Here is a 23,121-nt window from a genome sequence, read left to right on the forward strand (position 1 = left end):
TTCGTTCTAACATTTGAATTTGAATATAAACGCATTCGCCCATCCCTAGTGAATGAAAATGTGAGTCTATTTGACTGTCTATCTGTGCGATTTGAATGACAGTGCAAATTATTTTCATTTCACTTTCAAGGCAAGTTTTTATTTTATCAGTGTAAACAAGTGCTAAGGAATTTGTGAGTTTGTGTGTGTGTTTTATGTCATTATCAGTGTGTGTGATGTCATTGTCAGTGTGTGTGATGTCATTGTCAGTGTTTGTGATGTAATTTTCAGTGTGTGTGGTGTCATTATCTGTGTGTGTGATGTCATTATTAGTGTGTGTGATGTCATTGTCAGTGTTATGTTTGAGTAATTATGTCTTATTTAACTTACTGGCAAACCAGGAAATCCAGATGGCCCAGGGAAGCCTTGTGAACCAGGAGGTCCTTGTGCTCCCTAAATGAAAACATAAAAATATTATATTTCCAATGATACAGAAAAGTAACATTTAACTTAACACTCAGTTATGGTAAGATACGTAATACATAATAGATGCTGCTTAATAATACCAGAGAAATGCTAAACTGTGGCAGATTTGTCAAACTATTCTATAAAAATGTATTCAATATTCTTCTATTCATAAAAAACATTTATTTTGATACACATTTTATTTTAATGTATCCTGTAACAATGAAGAAGACTGGGTTACTTATCAATTTCAAGAGCATTTTGTAAGTAATTCTAGCTTCATGCACCTCACAATTATACTGGTGAGGCACAGACAAAAAATACTTTGAACATTCTCATTAAGGGACATGATACTCAAATGTTGAGGCACTGGAATGTTATGCAGCATATCTGTAAAAAGATAAATAGAAAATATCACCTGAACATCTCTATATTAAAAAAAAAATATTTTACTTCAACATTTCCTTAAAGGCCACATCCCATTGTAAAGGGACATTAAAGGGATTTTCATATTTCAGATAGAGCATGCAGTTTTAAACAACTTTCCAATATACTTCTGCTATCAAATCTGCTTTGTTCTCTTTTGTATCTTTTTATTTTTTAATAAAACTAGGTAGGCTCATAAGAGCTCAGGAGTGTGCACATGTCTTTAGTACTCTATGGCAACAGTGTTTTGCAACATCATTTGTAGCTTTGTTATACAATGTTGCAAAACACTGCTGTCATAGAGTATTAAAGATATCTGCACACTCCTGAGCTCTTTTGAGCATACCAAGTTTTACTCTTCAATAACAGATACCAAGAGAACAAAGCAACTTTGATAACAGAAGTAAATTGGAAAGTTTTTTTTAAAAATTGCATGCTCTATCTAAACAATGAAAGTTTAATATTGACTTTACTATTCCTTAAGCAGCCAATCATGATGCTAGTCCCTGGACTTAAAAGGGAGTTTGCATCTGTAATGTGATGGCACAATCAGGTTATTTCCCTCTGCAGTTTATGGATTACAGTAAAACAAAGTGTGACATCAGTGCTGATGAAGCTGATTGGCTGTTTTTTCTTTCAACATGCAGCTGAAATTATCTGAAGGATAACTGTTCACACTTACTAATGTGAGATGAGGTAAAATATCTGCATTTGTTACATAGAGATGGTCAGCTGATATTTTCTTGTCAGTCTTTTGCAGTTATGCTGCCTCACTGCGTCAGTAATTTAGCATATAGGTATTATGTCCCTTTAAGTTGAAAAAATTGTTTTTTTATGCTATAGAATTTAATATACACACATTAAAAATTAATTTATAAAACTGACCAAAATAATCATAGTTAGAAATAAGTTCAAAGTAAAAGTAAAAAATTGATATTTACTATGATCTTATATTGCATTTGTTTTAATCTAAAATGGATACACTTATTTTTTTTAACTTTTATAATTATTTGTTAAAGAAAGAGATCTTTCATACATTGTAAACAAACACATTATATATTAACCGGAGTAAACATAAAACAGGACATTATGTATACATACATTAGGTCCCCTGAGTCCGGGTAATCCATCATTTCCCTGAAATTATCCAAAAAACACAAGATACATAACTGTTCCTCAAAACAGAGAAAATAAGAAGATACACATTGTCACAGACTATTGTCTTGTTAGAAGTGTGAAAAGACTACTGTCACAGCTTGGGTTGTCCGTTATCCAGTATTCAGCGGGACAGTACAGTAGTTAAACACCCAATCTAAACAAACATACTGGACACTAAAGCGTCCAGCTTTTTAAACTCCACTCAATGTCAGTTAAATGTAAAAAAAATCTCTATGCATTACACAGAAAGAAGTGATACTGTGAATGTTCTATTCCGTGTATTACTGGCAGCAAAGGGGGAGTACAAACCACTGTCTTATGTGTTACTGATGGTCATGGGGTATTAAATCACAACTCTATTCATGCTGCTGACAAGCAAGGGGTAAAATCACTACCCATTATCTAGCAGGAACACAAAAATTGTGATTTATATCTTACTGATATCCAAGGGATAAAATGACTGCCCAGTTATGAAAAATATAGATGTGGCATTAAAGGGACATTATACACTCATTTTTTCTTTGCATAAATGTTTTGTAGATTATCTATTTATAAAGCCCATAAAGGTTTTTTTTTAAATAAATGTATAATTTTGCTTATTTTTAAATAGCATTGCTCTGATTTTCAGACTCCTAACCAAGCCCCAAAGTTTTATGTGAATACTGGCAGCTACCTTCTCCAGCTTGCTCCTGTTTGTGTAAAGGGTCTTTTCATATGCAAAAGAAGGGGGAGGGGGGAGTGTCTTATTTGCCACTTGCAGTGGGCTTTCCAACTACCTTTTCAACAGAGCCAAACTGAGAGCTTCTAAGTAAGTTTTTAAACAGTTTTATACTGGATTTTTATATCAGTATCTGTGCATCTTATTCTTTATAGTAGTGTCTATTACATGCAGTTATATGAAAATGAGTGTATACTGTCCCTTTAAAGGGACAGTCTAGTATAAATTAAACTTTCATTATTCAGATTGGACTTAATTTTATTTAACTTTCCAATTTACTTTTATCATCAAATTTGCTTTTTTCTCTTGGTATTCTTAGTTTAAACTAAACATAGGTAGGCTCATATGCTAATTTCTAAGCCTTTGAGGGCTGCCTCTTATCACTTGCTTTTTAAATCTCTTTTCAACACAAAGAGACAGAAAGTACACGTGGGCCATATAGATAACACTGTGTTCAGGCACAGGGGGTTATTTAAAGTGATGGTAAAGTCATCTGTTGTGCAATACATGATCCTTTTTATTTTACCATAACTAGCACATCGATGTGCTTATATAAATAAAAAAACATTTATTCACGCTGTAATGCCGATTTTATTTCCCTCTCCGTACAGTGTTTCAAACAGCCTCTCTATATTTTTTCACCGGTGCAGCTTTGATTGACAACGCTTTTAGCCAATCATAAGCTCACCATGCGCCCTATGTGAAATATGTACCGCACGCTCCCGACATCTACACTAAGTATTTGCTACTTACTGCGCATGCGCACCGCTTACGCTAACTGCGCATTGCTATATGAGAATACTCAGCTCCTGGTTTTAGACGATTGGTGCGTAGTGTCATATAGCAATGCGCAGTTAGCGTAAGAAGTGCGCATGCGCAGTAAGTAGCAAAGACTTAGTGTAGATGTCGGGAGCGTGCGGTACATATTTCACATAGGGTGCATGGTGAGCTGATGATTGGCTAAAAGCGTTGTCAATCAAAGCTGCACCGGTGAAAAAATATAGAGAGGCTGTTTGAAACACTGTACGGAGAGGGAAATAAAATCGGCATTACAGCGTGAATAAATGTTTTTTTATTTATATAAGCACATCGATGTGCTAGTTATGGTAAAAGAAAAAGGATTATGTATTGCACAACAGATGACTTTACCATCACTTTAAGATTTAGCACAAAACAATGCTAAATTTAAGACAATAGATAATAAACAGTCACAGTCATGTGATCAGGGGGCTGGAAGAAGGTTCCTAGATACAAGGTAATCACAGAGGTAAAAAGTATATTAATATAACTGTGTTAGTTATGCAAAACTGGGGAATGGGTAATAAAGTGTTTATCTATCTTTTTTTTTTTTAATCTATCTTTTAAAACAATAACAATTCTATTATAGACTGTCCCTTTAAGGTTAGGGAAGGGCTTGTTGGAGCCATTGTATAACCCAATCTACCACCCAATGCAGCCACCTACAGCTAGTAACAGCTAAACTAGGTATGTTAACAAGCAATATAAAAAAATCTGAATTTGTCTATAAAAACCTAAATCAATGTATGAAATAATCACACACATCTAAACACAGGTATCAATTTAACTGACTCAACTGTCTTATAATAATATTTTTAGTGAACTTAAACTAATTACTGTTATCACTATTACGTTTATTATATTTACATTATATAGCTGAAATCTTTCTTTGGGTTTTCATGAAATTTGATATAGTCCTCAATAGTTCAGCAGCAAGATGGGGCAAATTCTTTATTAGAAATTTTTGCTTTTTACATCTTATTCTTAGCACCCACTTAATTCACTCTTCTGATGCCAATGAAACATCATTTTAAAATGATGTGCAGGGGAAAAAAACAAAATGATATTTAACACTCCCAAAAACTCTCAAACTTTGCTACTCCCTAAAGTTACAATATGTAACAAATATTCAAATAAATAACAAAATAGGATGTGCGCAAAAGTAATAGCAATCTGAGAAAAAAGCGATCATAAAAAAAGAAACATTTACTGTAAATTCTATTTAAAATATCCTCAATAGGACCACATAGTAATAGTACAATTACCTCAATATGACCAAATTGCAATAATACAAATAAAAGAGTATGATAAAATATGGGGTGTCCTGCATGAAACCACACAGATAAATTAGGTACCGGTAGTGCAGTAGATAAATTGTCTTGCAAAAAAACTAGAATAGTATGATAGTAAATGAGACTGCTATTTATTTACCGCTCACTCTAATTTGTTGCTTCTTTAGAATGATGTGCAACCTGGTCATATATACATTTATTTTATTTTGCCCACCTGCATTTCGTTGAAAGATCATTCCCTATAAACTTTATTCTGTGGTTACATTGAAAAGACATTAAACAGCTGGGTACAACTACATAAGAATGCAGCTCTGCATTTTATACTGGGCGCCCCCATCTTGTAGCAGTGTATTGTTGCATCATGTGATAGGAGCAGTGCACTTTCACAGATCTGCTTTTTGACAGCTTTAGATTGCACTTCCTCTTAGCTCACATAATAGAGAGGGGCAGTGTTACAATTGTGCAGTTTTGTGCACAGTTTACAAGTTAAATAAACAAATATAAGCTCCAAGATGGTGGCGCCCATTGCAAAGCTTCACTAATACTTGTAAGGGGTTAAAAAAAAGAGAATGACACGGGATAAAAAAACAATAACATGGTGAGTAGTAACCATTCTATTGTAGTTATACTCAGCAGTTTAATGTCCCTTTAAAATTAATTAGGACTATAAATTGACTTAAAAAAAATGATTCCATTGATATATTTAATAATGTATTTTCTTCTTCACAAAACGTCTATAAGACATCTACTTGAGCCAACCTCAGCAGAGCTGAAGCACGAGTGCTTCTAGAACATAACTGGATGGAGTAAATAGACATTATCTTTTATATATCAGCATGCTAAGTACTTCTGCATTGAACTTACCCTTTCTCCTTTCACTGTACCCTGAATGTAAGAAGGTTCACCTTTCTGACCCTTTGGACCAAAAGGACCCTAAAATAAAGTAAAGAAAAAAATAAAGTCTGCTTTATTTCAGTTTGTGTCTGGTAGGAATGACATTTCTTAATTATACTCCCAAACATACTAGTTATGTAATTTCAATTGTACAGTAAATTTTACTCCAACTGCAAATGTGTATGTGACTTCTTGTAGCAAACTGATTACATCATTCATTCTGCAATAGAAATTACATTTATTTTTTTGTTGACAGTCACTAGCAAATGCCCTGCGTGGTGCAAAGGAGCTTGGTCAGTTGTAAATCAATTTGCCTTCAAGGGCAAGAAGAAAATAACAGTTTTATTATCCACATACCAAGCACTGTAGTAATAAAACTACTGTGCACAGTGCTGTTGATTCTATTAGAACTATTACATATACATGACTATTAGATGAGAAGTATTTTTATATTTATTTGTTTGGGTTCTATTAAATATGCAAATTAGCCACTAGATGGCAGACAAGAACATAAAGATACAAGCCAGGGGTGGTGTATCCAATGGCATGAATTCTATGCCCAAGGTGGCTGGACCGCCAGCCGCTAGGCTACAAGCAAACTGATTTGTTTCATAGCCTACAATTGAAATGCTTAACCCCTTAAGGACAGGGAAGTTCAGAGAAAAACTTGCCCAAGTACTGGAGGCTTTTTAGCACTTTTGCTATCACAGAAATAGAACATTGTTTTTTTTTATTTTTATTTTATTTACCTATCAATACTATATATGTATTTTAGTAGACATCCCAAGTTATTAGTCTAGGCCCATTTGTCATGCCACCATTTCGCTGCCAAATGCAATCATATAAAAAAAATGTTATCTGTTTCAAAAACGTTGGATTTCTCATTGAAATTATTTACAGTACATACCACTTTTGCAGTACTAACACAAATGGTTGTAAAAGCTTCTCTGGGATCCCCTTCATTCAGAAATTAAAGACAAACATGGCTTTGCCATTGTTTTTTATAATTAGAAGGCCACTAACTGCAGCTGCGCACCACATATCTAAAATTCCTGGAAGTGAAGGGGTTGATTAGTTAGCTGGCAAGGGTAATAGTATTCTAATGTAAAGATTATTCTTTCACCTGGCACCTCCTACCTTCCTGATCCCTCCCAAACAGCTCTTCCCCTCCCCCCTTACACTTTCAACACCTTCTTAGGTACTTGCAGACAGTCTGCCAGTATTAAGGTTTAGGGCTTTTTTTAAATTTAATTTTTTTTTCTGCAGTGTAGGATCCCCCTTTACCCTCTTGCCTACCTGATCTCTCCCAAACAGCTCTGTAACCATTCCCCCTCCCAATTGTATCCGCCTTCTTAGGTACTGGCAGCTGTCTGCTAGTACCCAGTTTATATATATATATATATATATATATATATATATATATATATATATATATATATAATTTTTTTTTAAATTTATTTATTAATAAAAAAAACTAATGTTTTCTGTAGTGTAGCTATCCCCCTCCCCCACTTACCTCCCTCCAAGCAATCATACTGTAAAGCCCCCATCTCATAATGCCTTTGCCGCATTGTAGTGGACCCATCTCTCCCTCTCTTGTAGTAAAATATTCTCTGTAATGCAGGGAGCCCTACCATTTCTCCCCCTACTGCCTCCCTCCGGCAATGGAACGTCCACCTCCCTCCTTCCCTCCCATACCACCCACGGCTCAAACCCAGCAGATACTGACAGTAACAATGTCTGTGTCACTGTCTGTTTCAACAATCTGGCTTCATATCGTAAAGGGAGCATTTTCTGTGCTCCCTTAACAAATGAAGGCAGATGCCTTCTGCCCCCAGTTGCAGTCTCAGCTGTTTAAGCTGGTAAAAGTACTGTGTGATGTAGTACCTACATCCATATGGCGCAATAAAAGTTATTTTTCTTACAACTCCATAATATATAAAAGCATTTAAGATGAAACTAGATGGCAGACAAGCAAAGTTGTAGGGCACATGGGTGATGAATCTATGGTACAAGTGCCAAAATTGGCACTAAAAAACAAATTTGTCCTGCTTCTGAGCTAAAACCGTATTGCTTGTTTCTTTTTTTACTTACAATTGAAATACTTAATAAATTAATGTTCTTATGACTACATGCTTTATATAAACATTTCAACACAATTGTTAATATGTCACCCTTTTCAGCAAAACTAACAAAAAGGTTGGTAACCCCCAACAATAGTACTTAACAAATATTCATGATCTTTTTCAGTAAAACAATATAGCTATGGCATCTTATGGAGCATGTTCACTACACCATGTAGAAAGCTCTTATGCAAAAATACTGTTTTGTGTGTTACTGATAGCCTAAACAAGGTAAATTCATATATTATATATGTGAAATAAAGCATACTATAGGTACTTCTAAATGTAGGATAATATAATATTAAGTATGACATACAGCAAATCCAGGGTTCCCAGGCAATCCGTCTTGACCAGGAAAACCTTCATCTCCGATAGTACCATTACAGCCATCAAGCCCAGGCAGACCTCTGTGTCCAGGTTGCCCTGAATGACCCTTAAACAAAGAAGATGAGAAAAATATGTATCTATCTACATACACAAAGCAGTCTTGCCTAATTATCAAGATAATACATATTAAGTTAAATGACTATTAAAATAGGCATAATTTTATTCTACCTTGTATATTTGAAAACTGGAAGATTTAATTTATCTTAGTGTTTAAATTTAATTTAGATGCGTGTATAAGACCTTAAATATTTCAGCTAGCGTATATTTCCAGTGACATACATGTTATATATTATTTTTCCACATGCAATAGAACCACTATGATCTAATTTGCACCCAAAAATGATGCAGATTAAAAGATTAGGACGTTTATACCAAACATTCTAGTGCAAAGCATACAGGGTCTCTGTAGCCCTTGCAGACTTTACTATTAAAAAAATATAATTTATGCTTAACTGATCATTTCTTTTCTTTCGGGATGATGACAGTCCGTAGGAACTCATAACATGTGGGATATATTTCCCGCCACTAGGAGTAGGCCAGAACCCACATTGGAGCTTTAATCCCTCCCAACTCTAATCTCTCCTCTGTTGAACATATGGCTGAGCAGAGAAAATGAAACAGATAGGTAGGAAAGACAAAAGCAGGATCTACAGAGGTACAAATTAGAACCGTCGCCCAAAAATTTGAAATGGGCAGGGCCAATGGACTATCATCATCTCAGAAAGAAAAGAATTTATCAGGTAAGCATCTTTATTTTATTTTTTTTCCGTATGATGATAGTCAACAGGAATCCATAACATATGGGATTTCCATGTTAAGGAAAGGGTGGGACAAATTAAGGCAGCTCCTATTTGCCAGACACTTTGGCCTGAAGGACTTTCCTGCCAAAAGTTGCTTCCGAAGAAGCAAAAACATAAAGAATTTGGAGAATGTATGCAGCGAAGACCATGTTGCAGCTTTGCAAATCTGATCCAAGGATTCATCATTCTTGAAAGCCCAAGAAGTAGCAACTGATCTTGTGGAATAAGCTGTGATACACTTAGGGGAGAACTTTACTGCAACCAAATAAGCTTTATGAGATACCTCTTTGAGACAAGATGCTAAGGCTACTGCAGTAGATTTCTGCCCTTTACGAGAAACAGAATAGTGAATACAGTAGAATTTAGTCTGAAATCTTAAGTAGCTTTAAAGTAAAACTTAAATGCTCTAACAACATCAAGATTGTTAAGAAACCATTCCTTAGAGTTAGAAAAATACGGACACAACGTAATATTCTCTGAGGAAACAACCTTAAAAAGAAAATCATATTTTGTACGAAGCAGAGCCTTATCCTTATGGAAAAAAAAACAGAGAAGGCGATTCACAAGATAAAGCAGATAGTTCATTCACAGACTCTCCTAGCTGAGGAGATGGCTATCAGAAAAATAACTTTCCTGGATAACAGATTGAGAGCTATGCTGTGTATAGGTTCAAAAGGAGGTCCTTGTAAAACTGAAAGAATGAAATGTAGGAGTGATATGTCTCACTACTGGCCTAATTCTCAGCAATGCCTGGACGAAAGTCTGAACATCTGGGAGTTTAGCCAACTTCTATAGAAAAAGAACAGATAAAGCAGAAATGTGGCCTTTTTGGGAGTTAGCAGACAACCCCTTGTCAAGACCATCTGACGAAACTGAAGGAATCTAGGAATCCTAAAGAAATACCAGGAAAAACCTCTGTAAGAGCAACATTCAAATTATACCTTCCAGATCTTTGAGATTTTTGTTTTCTTTTTGGGTTAGAGGTTTCCTGGCTTGCAGCAGAGTATCAATAATGGAGTCAGAGAAACCTACACGCCGTCAAACTTAGAGATTTGAGATCCTGGTAAAAGAGAGGCCCTTGAGACAATTGATCTTGTCTCTGAGTAAAAAGCCATGGAGGAGTAGAGGAAACAGATCTGGATACCGTGTACTGCAGGGCTAAGCTGGAGTTATCATGATTACTGATGCAGACTCCTGAGTTTTGCAAGCAATGACTCTTGGAAGAAGAACAAACTGAGGGAACAGATAGGCTAGAAGAAAGTTCCATGAACACACTAATCAGATCTATTTCCGGCTAACCCCATTTAGCAACTAAATGATTGAAGATCACTTGATGGAGAGACCACTGGCACTGAAACCAATAAACTTCTCCTTCTTGAGAGCAGTCAGTGGTTTCTTAAAGAGCCATACCCCCTAATTTTGGAAATAGCAAAAAGGGTCCCAAAAGAACTGCCTGAGGGAAAGCAAGGGCATGAGGGTTCATAACTAGCCCCTAAATTTGTGATAAGGGCCATGGGAGCTAATTTTACAATAAAAAATGTGTCAACAGGAAGGCAATGCTAAGACCCCTGGATAAAGTATCTTCTTATAGTCTGAGGGTTATGTGAAAGATGAGTAAATACCTCAGTTATCCACCCCTCCACTGAGCTTACCAGGCCAATGTCAGTAGCTGTACTCAGGGAGCCCGTCAAGTGCTTGTACAGGTACAGCAGAGGATAAAAGATTGAATACCTGTAATCCCACAGGTGGATACTAAGGCATATGTACCCACAACACCTGATGAGAAGTTATGGCTGAAATCCCATAGAAAGATGCTGTGCACATAACCCTTTATCCCTATGCTCCTGTATCATTCAAGGTGCTGGAATTCCTTTCTTGCTTCTTTCTGAATGATAAGTCCCAGGGGTAATTGGTCTCACATTGATCTGAGCTACTATAATAAGTAATAGCTCGAGCACCTCTATCTACAGCCTTCTCCTGGGAAGCCAAGAACAAAAAAGGAGAGATGGGATGTGGGAGGGGTTAAAGGGACATTATACACTAGATTTTTCTTTGCATAAATGTTTTGTAGATTATCCATTTATATAGCCCATAGAGTTAAAAAAATGGATAGTTTTGCTTATTTTTAAATAACATTGCTCTGATTTTCAGACTCCTAACCAAGCTCCAAAGTTTAAGGAGAATACCGACATATACCTACTCCAATGGTCTTTTCATATGCAAAAGAAGGGGGAGGGGGGAGTGACGGCTATTTCCCACTTGCAGTGGGTGTTCCAATAAACTTTTAAACAGAGCTAAATTGGAAGCTTCTAAGTAAGTTTTTAAATGGTTTTATACTGATTTTTATATCAGTATCTGTGCATATTATTCTTTATAGTAGTGTCTATTACATGCCGTTATATGAAAATTGGTGTATACAGTCTTTAAAGCTCTTGTGTGGGTTCTTGGCTTATCCTAGTTGCGGAAAATATATCCCACATGTAATGGATTCCTATGGACAATCATCATCATAAGAAAGAAATGTCAATATTATTTACAATGCAGCCTTCATTTTTTTTAAACATTGTACATCACAAACGTGGGGCTAGATTACGAGTTTTGCGGTAAGAGCTGCTCGGTGCTAACTTGCAAGTTATTGTCACCGCTCACCTCCATATAGCGCTGCTATTACAGGTTTTCATAAACCCGGTGTTAGCAGGCAATATGTGAGCGTAGAGCAAAATTGAGCTCCATACCGCACTCCAATACCAGCGCTGCTTTGAGCCGGTTTTACGTGCTCGTGCACGATTTCCCCATAGACATCAATGGGGAGAGCCGGCTGAAAAAAAGCCTAACACCTGCAATAAAGGAGCGTAAAGCTCCATAACGCAGCCCCATTGATTCCTATGGGGAAACAAAATTTATGTTTACACCTAACATAAACTGCAAGTCTTAACACCCATAATCTGCTGCCCCCAAAATCGCTGGACCTACATTACACTTATTAATCCCTAATCTGCCGCCCCCAATGTCGCCTCCACCCACCAACACTTATTAACCCCTAATCTGCCGCCCCCGATGACACCGCCACCCACCTACACTTATTAACCCCTAATCTGCCTTCCCCAATGTCACCGCCACCCAGATACACTTATTAACCCCTAATCTGCCGCCCCAATGTCGCCGCCACCTACATTATGCTTATTAACCCCTAATCTGCCGCCCCCAATGTCGCCGCCACCTACATTACAGTTATTAACCCCTAATCTTCCGCCCCCAATGTCGCCGCCACATACATTACAGTTATTAACCCCTAATCTTCTGCCCCCAACGTCGCCGCCACTATACTAAAGTTATTAACCCCTAACCCTAAGTCTAACCCTAACTTAACCCTAACCCTAACACCACTAACTTAAATATAATGAAAATAAATCTAAATAAAACTACTATCATTAACTAAATTATTCCTATTTAAAACTAAATACTTACCTATAAAATAAACCCTTAGCTAGCTATAATATAACTAATAGTTACATTGTAGCTATCTTAGGTTTTATTTTTATTTCACAAGCAAGTTTGTATTTATTTTAACTAGGTAGAATAGTTAGTAAATAGTTATTAACTATTTACTAGCTACCTAGCTAAAATAAATACAAATTTACCTGTAAAATAAAACCTAACCTGTCTTACACTAACACCTAACATTACACTACAATTAAATAAATTACATTAATTAAATACAATTAACTAAATTACAAAAAAAAACACTAAATTACACAAAATAAAAAAGAAATAATCAAATATTTAAACTAATTACACCTAATCTAATAGCCCTATCAAAATAAAAAAGCCCCCCAAAATAAAAAAAAAGCTAGCCCAAACTAAACTTCCAATAGCCGTTAAAAGGGCCTTTTTTGCCCCAAAGAAATCAGCTCTTTTACCTGTAAAAAAAAATACAAACAATCCCCCAACAGTAAAACCCACCACCCACACAACCAAACCCCCCAAATAAAAAAACTAAGCTCCCCATTGTCCTGAAAAGGGCATTTGGCTCTTTTTCAGCCCAAACCCTAATCTAAATATAAAACCCACACAATAAACACTTAAAAGAAAACTAATACTAACCTCAGAAGATCCACTTTCAGTTTTTGAAGACCGGATATCCATCCTCAACGAAGCGGCAGAAATCTTCATCCAAGCGGCAAGAAGTCCTCAACAAAGCCGGGAGAAGTCTTCATCCAAGCGGGCCGAAGTCTTCATCCAAGCCGGCAGAAGTCTACATCCAGACGGCGTCTTCTATCTTCATCCATCCGGTGCGGAGCAGCTCCATCTTCAAGACATCCGGCGCAGAGCATCCTCTTCTTTACACGGCGACTGAAGAATGAAGGTTCCTTTAAGGGACGTCATCCAAGATGGTGTCCCTTGAATTCCGATTGGCTGATAGAATTATATCAGCCAATCGGAATTAAAGGTGAAAAAATCCTATTGGCTGATGCAATCAGCCAATAGGATTGAGCTTCAATCCTATTGGCTGATCCAATCAGCCAATAGGATTGAGCTCACATTCTATTGGCTGATTGGATCAGCCAATAGGATTGAAGCTCAATCCTATTGGCTAATTGCATCAGCCAATAGGATTTTTTCACCTTTAATTCCTATTGGCTGATAAAATTCTATCAGCCAATCGGAATTCAAGGGACGCCATCTTGGATGACGTCCCTTAAAGGAACCTTCATTCTGGAAGAGATGTCGATTGAAGAGGATGCTCCGCGCCGGATGTCTTGAAGATGGAGCCGCTCCGCGCCCGATGGATGAAGATAGAAGATGCCGTCTGGATGAAGACTTCTGCCGGCGTGTATGAAGACTTCGGCCCGCTTGGATGAAGACTTCTCCAGGCTTCATTGAGGACTTCTTGCCGCTTGGATGAAGACTTCTGCCGCTTCGTTGAGGATGGATGTTCGGTCTTCAAAAACTGTAAGTGGATCTTCGGGGGTTAGTGTTAGGTTTTTTTAAGGGTTTATTGGGTGGGTTTTATTTTTAGATTAGGGTTTGGGCTGAAAAAGAGCTAAATGCCCTTTTAAGGGCAATGTACATCCAAATGCCTTTTTCAGGGCAATGGTTAACTTAGGTTTTTTAGATAGGTTTTTATTTGGGGGGTTTAGTTGTGTGGGTGGTGAGTTTTACTGTTGGGGGGTTGTTTGTATTATTTTTGTACAGGTTAAAGAGCTGATTTCTTTGGGGCAATGCCCCGCAAATGGCCCTTTAAAGGGCTATTGGCAGCTTAGTTTAGGCTAGGGTATTTTTTATTTTGGGGGGCTTTTATATTTTGATAGGGCTATTAGATTAGGTGTAAATAGTTTAAATATTTGATAATTTGTTTTTTATTTTGTTTAATTTAGTGCTTTTTTTTGTAATTTATTTAATTGTAGCGTAAGGTTAGGTGTTAGTGTAACTCAGGCTAGGTTTTATTTTACAGCTAAATGTGTATTTATTTTAACTAGGTAGCTAGTAAATAGTTAATAACTATTTACTAACTAGTCTACCTAGTTAAAATAAATACAAACTTGCCTGTGAAATAAAAATAAAACCTAAGATAGCTACAATGTAACTATGAGTTATATTGTAGCTAGCTTAAGCTTTATTTTACAGGTAAGTATTTAGTTTTAAATAGGAATTATTTAGTTATTAATAGTAGGTTTTATTTAGATTTATTTTAATTATATTAAAGTTAGGGTGTGTTAGGATTAGACTTGGGGTTAGGTTTAGGGGTTAATAACATTAGTATAGTGGCGGCGATTTTGGGGGAAGCAGATAAGGGGTTAATAACAGTAATGTAGGTTGTGGCGATGTTAGGGACAGCAGATTAGGGGTTAATAATATTTAACTATTGTTTGCGATGCGGGAGTACGGCGGTTTAGGGGTTAATATGTTTATTATAGTGGTGGCGATGTCAGGAGTGGCAGATTAGGGGTTAATAATTTTATTTTAGTGTTTGCGATGCGGTAGGGCCTCGGTTTAGGGGTTAATAGGTAGTTTATGGGTGTTAGTGTACTTTTTAGCACTTTAGTTATGAGTTTAGTTATGAGTTTTATGTTACAGTGTTGTAGCATAAAACCCATAACTACTGACTTTCAGTTTACCACAAAACTCGTAATCTAGCCGTTGATTAGCAAACTAGGCCAGGCAATAGTGTAGTGGGTTACTTTGCGATGTGGGGTATGGCAGTTTAGGGGTTAATAGTGTAGTGGGTTACTTTGCGATGTGTGGGTGTTACTGTTTAGGGGTTAATAGTGTAGTAGGTTACTTTGCGGTAGGGGTTGTGGCGGTTTAGGGATTAATAGTGTAGTGGGTTAGTTTTCAATGTTGGTGTGTGGGAGATAGAGGTTAATAGTGTAGTGGGGACTTTGCGGTGGGCTATGCTGTGGGTTAGGGGTTATTAGAGTAGGGGGCTTATGCCGATTTGTTCGGGTTAGTGTGTGAGTATGGGTGTTAGGGATTAGACAGATATACTTAAGGTTTTTTCAAGTTTCTCTCACCATTGAGAACTTATGCTCTTTGTGCATGCCGGGTTAGCACTCAAGCGAAAAAGATTTACTTTCAACTTGTAATGCGTGCGCAAAGGACAGAAGTCGAGCAGAGTTAGCTTGCGAGTGGGAACGGTAATTACCGTAATCTAGCCCATAGTGTTTAATGGATTCTAGCAGCAGGTTGATATCAGTGATATGATCATTTTTATATAACAGTTATCAATATAAATAGGAGGGGAAAAAACTCACAGGAACTCCATTTGTGCCTAGAAATCCGGGAACTCCCATCGGCCCCTACAGAAATTGGAAAAATAATATTATTATTTCTACATAACATCAGTAAAGCCTATTATTTTGCATTTAGTGATTCATCACTCACCTTTGGAGGTAATCAAAAAATATAATAATATTGTAATAAACTAATTTCAATATGTTTCTATACACTACTGAGTTTAAAGGGGCATAAACCCCAAAATTTTCCTTCATGATTCAGATAGCGCATGCAATTTTAAACAACTTTCCAGTTTAGTTCTATTATCAAAAGTGCTTCATTCTCTTGGTATCCTTTGTTGAGGGAGCAGCAGTGCACTACTTTGAGCTAGATGAACACATTGGGTGATCCGATGACTAGAGGCATATGTGTGCAGCCATCAATCAGCAGCTAGCTCCCAGTAGTGCATTGCTGCTCTCTATCTAGGTATTATTTCAACAAAGTATACCAGGATAAGTAAGCAAATTAAATATTAAATTGTAAATTTGTTTGAAATTGCATCTATATGAGTCATGAAAGAAAATGTTTGGTTTTTATGTCCCTTTAACTTTCATTTTAATTTTTAATTTTGTAAATGAGAAGCTATTTCTCAGCAACACTTTGTAATAACAATTAGACAAATAGATAACAAATAGACATTCTTAAGCAAGAATTGCATGCTCTAGTTTGTTAGTGCGTGTATTTTTATATTTCTGACCCTAGCCGACTATGGCCTAGTTTCCAATGAGGTGGTAAAGTTTGTAAACTGGTGGGTACATAAAAATTCTCCATAGACTTTAATGGTGATACATGTTTTTATCACCAGTTTCCAAACTTTACCACTTTAATGGAAACTAGGCCTATGTGTTTAACCCTCACAAACGGGTTAATTTATACTAATTTATTTTCATAACAGTATTTTTTTTAGTGGGATATGTCCCATTAGTTTGCTTTTTCTGGGTTGTTAAAAAAAGCTATGTCACATATTTATAGTTCTGCTTTTTCCCAGAGGATTCAAAAACTAGTGCAGAGTGCCACTTATGGCCCATGGGCTGCCCTAGGGTTGCCACCTCAGCCATGGACAGTTATGCATTACACATGCTGCAAGATGTACAGAAACGAACACGTACTGTGCCTCTGGACAGCACTATTCATGCTCCTCCTTGCACACCCTGCAACATGTGTATCTCATAACTGTCCAGGAACACATGGCCAAAATGTCAACCCTTGCTGTAAATTGGCTATGTCTGATTTAAAATACCTTTTTTTATAATAAACTTTATCCATAAAAGAAACAAAAACAGCACTGATGTTACCAGACAGAATCCCTTTAAATATGCCTCTCGTTTTATTCATTGTTTACTTTTGACCCTTAATAGGATTGCCTTAAAAGGCAAAAGGAAGACTGACATTGTTAAAATACATTCAATGACATAACTGAAACTTAAGTTACAGAAGAGAGTTAATTTAAATGTGTCTGTGTTTTGGCATATGTTTCTTATAATACATCACAGCTGGATTTTATATACACTGCATAAGCATGTGAATAAACTCTTCATACGAAAGGTCATTGTCAAAAGGGGCAGCATTTGCTAGAAGAATGTAATTGGACAAACCGCATCGCCTTTGGGTCCCCCTCCTCCAGGGGAACCAGGAGATCCTCTTTCACCCTTTGGTCCTGAGACTCCTGTGGGGCCTTGAAATCCTGGTGGCCCCATCGGCCCTTGGGGGCCTAATTGTCCTGGTCGACCCTATAATTTGAAAAAAAGAGACAACCATAAGTTATAATTCTAACACACAAAATAGAGATTCTTGATAGGAGATGTTTAAAGATTTTTTAAAAATACAAAGCTGTGTTGTATTATTAATAAAGACTACAACAAATGTACTTTATACAAAATGTATTTTATACCATTTTATACATTTTATACCAAGGAAACATTTGCAGTTTTCCAACGAATTGACCAATATCCACAAAAGAATAATAATAAAACAACTTAGCCAGCAAGATATATTTCTTATAGCAATACAATACAATTTAACCACAGAACTGTAGGTATATGTCAGTAAGTATCCATGTACATACATTAGTATACCGTATATATGACTACATTTTAGCTGATAGAATAAAAACCTACCTATGTTAGGGATGGTCAAATCAAAATGAAACTTCCATGATTCAGATAGAGATTTAAATTTAAACAGCCTGCTAGTTTACTTGTGTATCAATTTTTTTTTGAAGAGCTAGCCTAAGAAGGTTCATAGGGGCTCAGGAGTGTGCACTTGTCTTTAGTATTCTATGGCAGCAGTGTTTGCAATAATGTTTGTAAATAGGTTATACATTGTTGCAAACACTACTTCCCATAGAATGCTAAAGCCGTGCATGCTCTTGAGCTTCTATGAGCCTATCTAGGTTTGGTCTTCAACAATTGCTAGAGACAGAACAAAGTAAATTTGATAAAAGAAGCAAATTGGCAAGTTGTTTTAAACTGCATGCTCTATCTGAATCATGAAAGTTTAATTTTGACCTTACTGCCCCTAATAACCGATTCCTTCATGATTAGTGTTGGGCAGTTGTGTGTTTTCTGCACAGGCTTATTGTATAGTTACTCCACTCACATGTGTGTGTTACAAGAAGCATTTACACAAAGTGATGTATATTACAAAAATGCTTCATTTCTAATATAAAATCCACTATTCAGCATTTCAAATTTGACTTTTATGCCCCTTTAAAATATAGGGCCGGCCCAGGACTGATACATTAATATCCAATTTAAGAGCTATCAAGAATATTAAGGAACCGGACATTGTTTTATGAAACATAAAAGGTTTTCATATACAAATAAATGTAGAATTGTTATAAAAAATGGAAGCAGTCTCACTGGCTCCTGGGAATTGAAAAACTATGTATTAATTTTAAATAATGTTCTAAATTAAAATCTTACCATTAGAGATACATCCTAATAGTTTTTCCTATTTATCGAATATCACTACTGATTTAAAACAGTATTTCAAATTCATTCATTCTACAATTATTATTGAGTGATATTAGACCATTTGATAGACATTAGTAGCAAGTATTACAACTGTGTGCATGGGACAGTACAAAGACTGAAAACTGCAGTAATGGTGAGGTAAATTGTGCAGAATTACTTGTCTTTGTGTGTGTTACCAACAGCCAACAATGAGCAGCATTACTGATCTGTCTGTGTCATACCAACAGTTAAAAGAGGTAAAATTACATATCAGTGGAATACTGAAAGCTAAAAGGGTTAAACCTACTGTTCAGAGCATTACTGACATATAAAAGGGTAACATTATTTGTCTGTTTATGTTACCACCAGCAACCATAACGGGATAAAATTACTGATGTGTTTATGTGTTTATATTACCAACAGCCAAAATGACTGATCAATGTGTGTTAATGGCAGCTAAAAGGGGTAAATGACTAATATGTTAATGGTAAATGGTATCAACAACCTGAAGGATACAATTACTGATCAATGAGTTTCTGACAACTAAAAGGAACCAGATTTGCTGATCTGTGAGTGTTACCTGCAGCCAAAAGTGTGTACAATTATTGATGTGTGAGAATTGCTCACATCCATAAATAGACAGCTTTACTAACCTAAATAAAAAGAAAGTAGCATAATAGCTTATTCTATGGCTAGTTACCACCCAAGAAGCAGCCTCTTTTTGCTCAATATGTGCCTTTCACAGAGAAAAACTTTCCTGAAGCATATCAGTCTGATCCTAACTTCACAGTACAGTCCAGCCCCGAAATACCAGGCAATCCTTCTCTGAACAAGAGAAACAGCAAAACCCCAGATGTACGTTTCGGCCTATTGTGGGCCTCGTCAGTGAGGTGCAGCCATATCCCTCTAGGCACACTGAGCAACGGGTCCACGTCTGGATTCCCGCATCACACTTAGGGAGACTTCCCAAAATGTCATAATTTGCATAAATAAAAAGAGAGAAGCGCTCAACCTGGAAACGAACAGTAGCATAATAGCTTGTTCTATGGCTAGTTACCACCCAAGAAGCAGCCTCTTTTTGCTCAACCTGCTTATTATGTTACCAGCAGTCAAAAGTTGTGTGTGTGTTACTAACAGCAAAATTAGTAAAAATATACTTATCTGTGTATGTTACCAACAGCAAAATTATTGATCATTGTGTTTTACTGACAGCCAAAAGGGGTCAAATTATTGTTCAGTCTGTTACGGGGTAAAATGACTGATGTGTTTGTGTGCTGATAGGAAAAAAGTTTAACATTGCTGATTAGTGTGTTATTGATATCCAAAGGGGTTACAATTACTGATGTGAGTGTCGCTGGTAACCAAAAGGGATATATATATATATATATATATATATATATATATATATATATATATATATATATATATTTCCAGAAAGCCCTCTTGGTTAAATTAACGACTCAGAGTGCTCTCAAAACTAGATATGTATGAAAAACCAAAGATGAGGAACTCTCATCATTAAAGAAAAAATGAGACCTGGAGAGTGGCTCATCATTGGTTTTTCATATTATATATAAAACAATTTGTAGAAATGGCTGCAGCACTCCAAATTGTATTTTAAAATTTTATTACAAGCAGTGACATACAGGCGACGCTTTGGGCCTTCGCAGCCATTTCTACAAATTGTTATCCATATCTGTTTAAGGTGAAACAGAGGCAGCTTGCACCCAGAAGAGATAAGAGGAATTGGTGCTGGACGTTACCTTCTTTATATATATATACAGTATCTCACAAAAGTGAGTACACCCCTCACATTTTACTAAAAATTTTATTATATCTTTTCATGTGACAACACTGAAGAAATTACACTTTGCTACAATGTAAAGTAGTGAGTGTACAGCCTGTATAACAGTGTAAATTTGCTGTCCCCTCAAAATAACTCAACACACAGCCATTAATGTCTATATCGTCGGCAACAAAAGTAAGTAGACCCCTAAGTGGAAATGTCCAAATTGGGCCCAAAGTGTCAATATTTTGTGTGGCCACCATTATTTTCCAGCACTGCCTTAACCCTCTTGGACATGGAGTTCACCAGAGCTTCACAGGTTGCCAGTGAAGTCCTCTTCCACTCCTCCATGACGACATCATGGAGCTGGTGGATGTTAGATACCTTGTGCTTCCCCACCTTCCGTTTGAGGATGCCCCACAGATGCTCAATAGGGTTTAGGTCTGGAGACTTGCTTGGCCAGCCCATCACCTTTACCCTCAGCTTCTTTAGCAAGGCAGTGGTCATCTTGGAGGTGTGTTTAGGGTTGTTATCATGTTGGAATACTGCCCTGACCATGAAACTCCCACCACCATGCTTGACTGCAGGCAAGACACACTTGTCATTGTACTCCTCACCGGGTTGCCGCCAACTGAAACCAACTGAACCAAATAAGTTTATCTTGGTCTCATCGGACCACAGGACATGGTTCCAGTAATCCATGTCCTTAGTCTGCTTGTCTGTAGCAAACTGTTTCAGGGCTTTCTTGTGCATCATCTTTAGAAGAGGCTTCCTTCTGGGATGACAGCCATGCAGACCAATTTGATGCAGTGTGCGACGTATGATCTGAGCACTGACAGGCTGACCCCCCCCCCCCACTCCTTTAACCTCTGCAGCAATGCTAGCAGCACTCATACCTCTATTTCCCAAAGACAACCTCTGGATATGATGCTGAGCATGTGCACTCAACTTCTTTGGTCGACCATGGCGAGGCCTGTTCTGAGTGGAACCTGTCCTGTGAAACCGCTGTATGGTCTTGCCCACCGTGCTGCAGCTCAGTTTCTGGGTCTTGGCAATCTTCTTATAGCCTAGACCATCTTTATGTAGAGCAACAATTATTTTTTTAAGATCCTCAGAGTTCTTTGCCATGAGGTGCCATGTTGAACTTCTAGTGAGCAGTATGATAACACCAAATTTTACACACCTGCTCCTCATTCACACCTGAGACCTTGTAACACTAACGAGTCACATGACACCGGGGAGGGAAGATGGCTAATTAGGTCCAATTTGGACATTTCCATTTGGGGGTGTACTCACTTTTGTTGCCAACGGTTTAGACATTAATGATTGTGTGTTGAGTTATTTTGAGGGGACAGCAAATTTACACTGTTATACAGGCTGTATACTCACTACTTTACATTGTAGCAATGTGTAATTTCTTCAGTGTTGTCACATGAAAAGATATAATAAAATATTTACAAAAATGTGAGGGGTGTACTCACTTTTGTGAGATACTGTATATATGTATATATATATATATATATATATATATATATATATAAAGCATTTACCACTAGGGTTTCTAGTTTTTTTGGTTTGATAATGTTACATGTAACTACAGAAATGAAAACTAAATACAATAAAGCAGTGGTTGCCATACACTGCGCTACACTACAGCAACATGAAGCTACGTGTCATGTGCCACAAACTGCACTACTTAACAATAAAATTACAGAAAATGTCTAGACAAATGGGGGCAGCTCTAATGAGAAGTAAGAATATGTGAGAATGTTATTTGGTTGGCTTTGAATGCCTGAAGCTGTCTGCTAACATAGAACAGTTTTCAAAGGGTTGGATGTGTTGCCAGTAAAATAGAAGAAGGCTTAATAAACCATCATAATTCAGATAATGCTTTTCAATATACTAGGGATTATTTGAAGCACTCTGGGGTACCTGTTGCATTAACATTATCCTAAAATTGCTAAATATTGGGACTTACATATTGACTATTGAAAGCTCAGAAATTTTCAAAATGGGATAAATACCAACATCTATAATAAGTATCTATCTATTCTTAGATCTATCTATTCTATCTATCTATCTATCTATCTATCTATCTATATATCTCTCATCCATCTATCTATTATCTATCTATCTATATAGGCCATAACCTGAAGGCAGGTGTCATTTGATGCTCAAGTTCATAATTGCTTACCACATATCATCCAGCAGAGGGTGCTCAACCTCTGAAAAAAATAGTTATGTCAGACTGTCTTACTTACAGATTATGTTTTACAACTTTGACTTGAATGAACCTGCTGTGGGATTTCCCTCCTTATATTTTATAAGAAATTAAAGGGACTAATAGGGCATGCTTTAAATTATTATAGCATTTTATTACTGCCTGAATATCCCACGATAAACGTCATTTGTTTAAACATAAAATACACTAGCAACTGTGATATTTTATTACTGTATTACCATGTTCCTTTAAATTAGATTGTTCCTAATGGGAGTCATAAAAAAACTAAGGTGAAGAGGGATATGAGGTATCAAGTTTTAGGGAAAAAAAGATAGGCAAAGGG

At 36.7% G+C, this 23,121-nt stretch overlaps 1 protein-coding gene across 2 annotated transcripts in view; it reads right to left on the bottom strand.

Moving 5' to 3' along the window:
* The window catches only part of COL4A6 (collagen type IV alpha 6 chain), a 377,060-nt gene that overhangs the window by 145,992 nt on the left and 207,947 nt on the right, over window positions 1–23,121 (bottom strand). For both annotated transcript variants that reach the window (XM_053699142.1, XM_053699141.1), the window contains exons 5-10: window positions 17,413–17,547; window positions 15,796–15,840; window positions 8,170–8,286; window positions 5,701–5,769; window positions 1,972–2,007; window positions 370–432 (exon numbers count right to left, since the gene is read on the bottom strand). In XM_053699142.1, the coding sequence (XP_053555117.1) occupies window positions 370–432; window positions 1,972–2,007; window positions 5,701–5,769; window positions 8,170–8,286; window positions 15,796–15,840; window positions 17,413–17,547 (465 nt within the window). The remainder of the gene's footprint in view (window positions 1–369; window positions 433–1,971; window positions 2,008–5,700; window positions 5,770–8,169; window positions 8,287–15,795; window positions 15,841–17,412; window positions 17,548–23,121) is intronic.

The sequence above is a fragment of the Bombina bombina genome, chromosome 1 (genome assembly GCF_027579735.1).
Source record: "Bombina bombina isolate aBomBom1 chromosome 1, aBomBom1.pri, whole genome shotgun sequence".
NCBI lineage: Eukaryota > Metazoa > Chordata > Amphibia > Anura > Bombinatoridae > Bombina > Bombina bombina.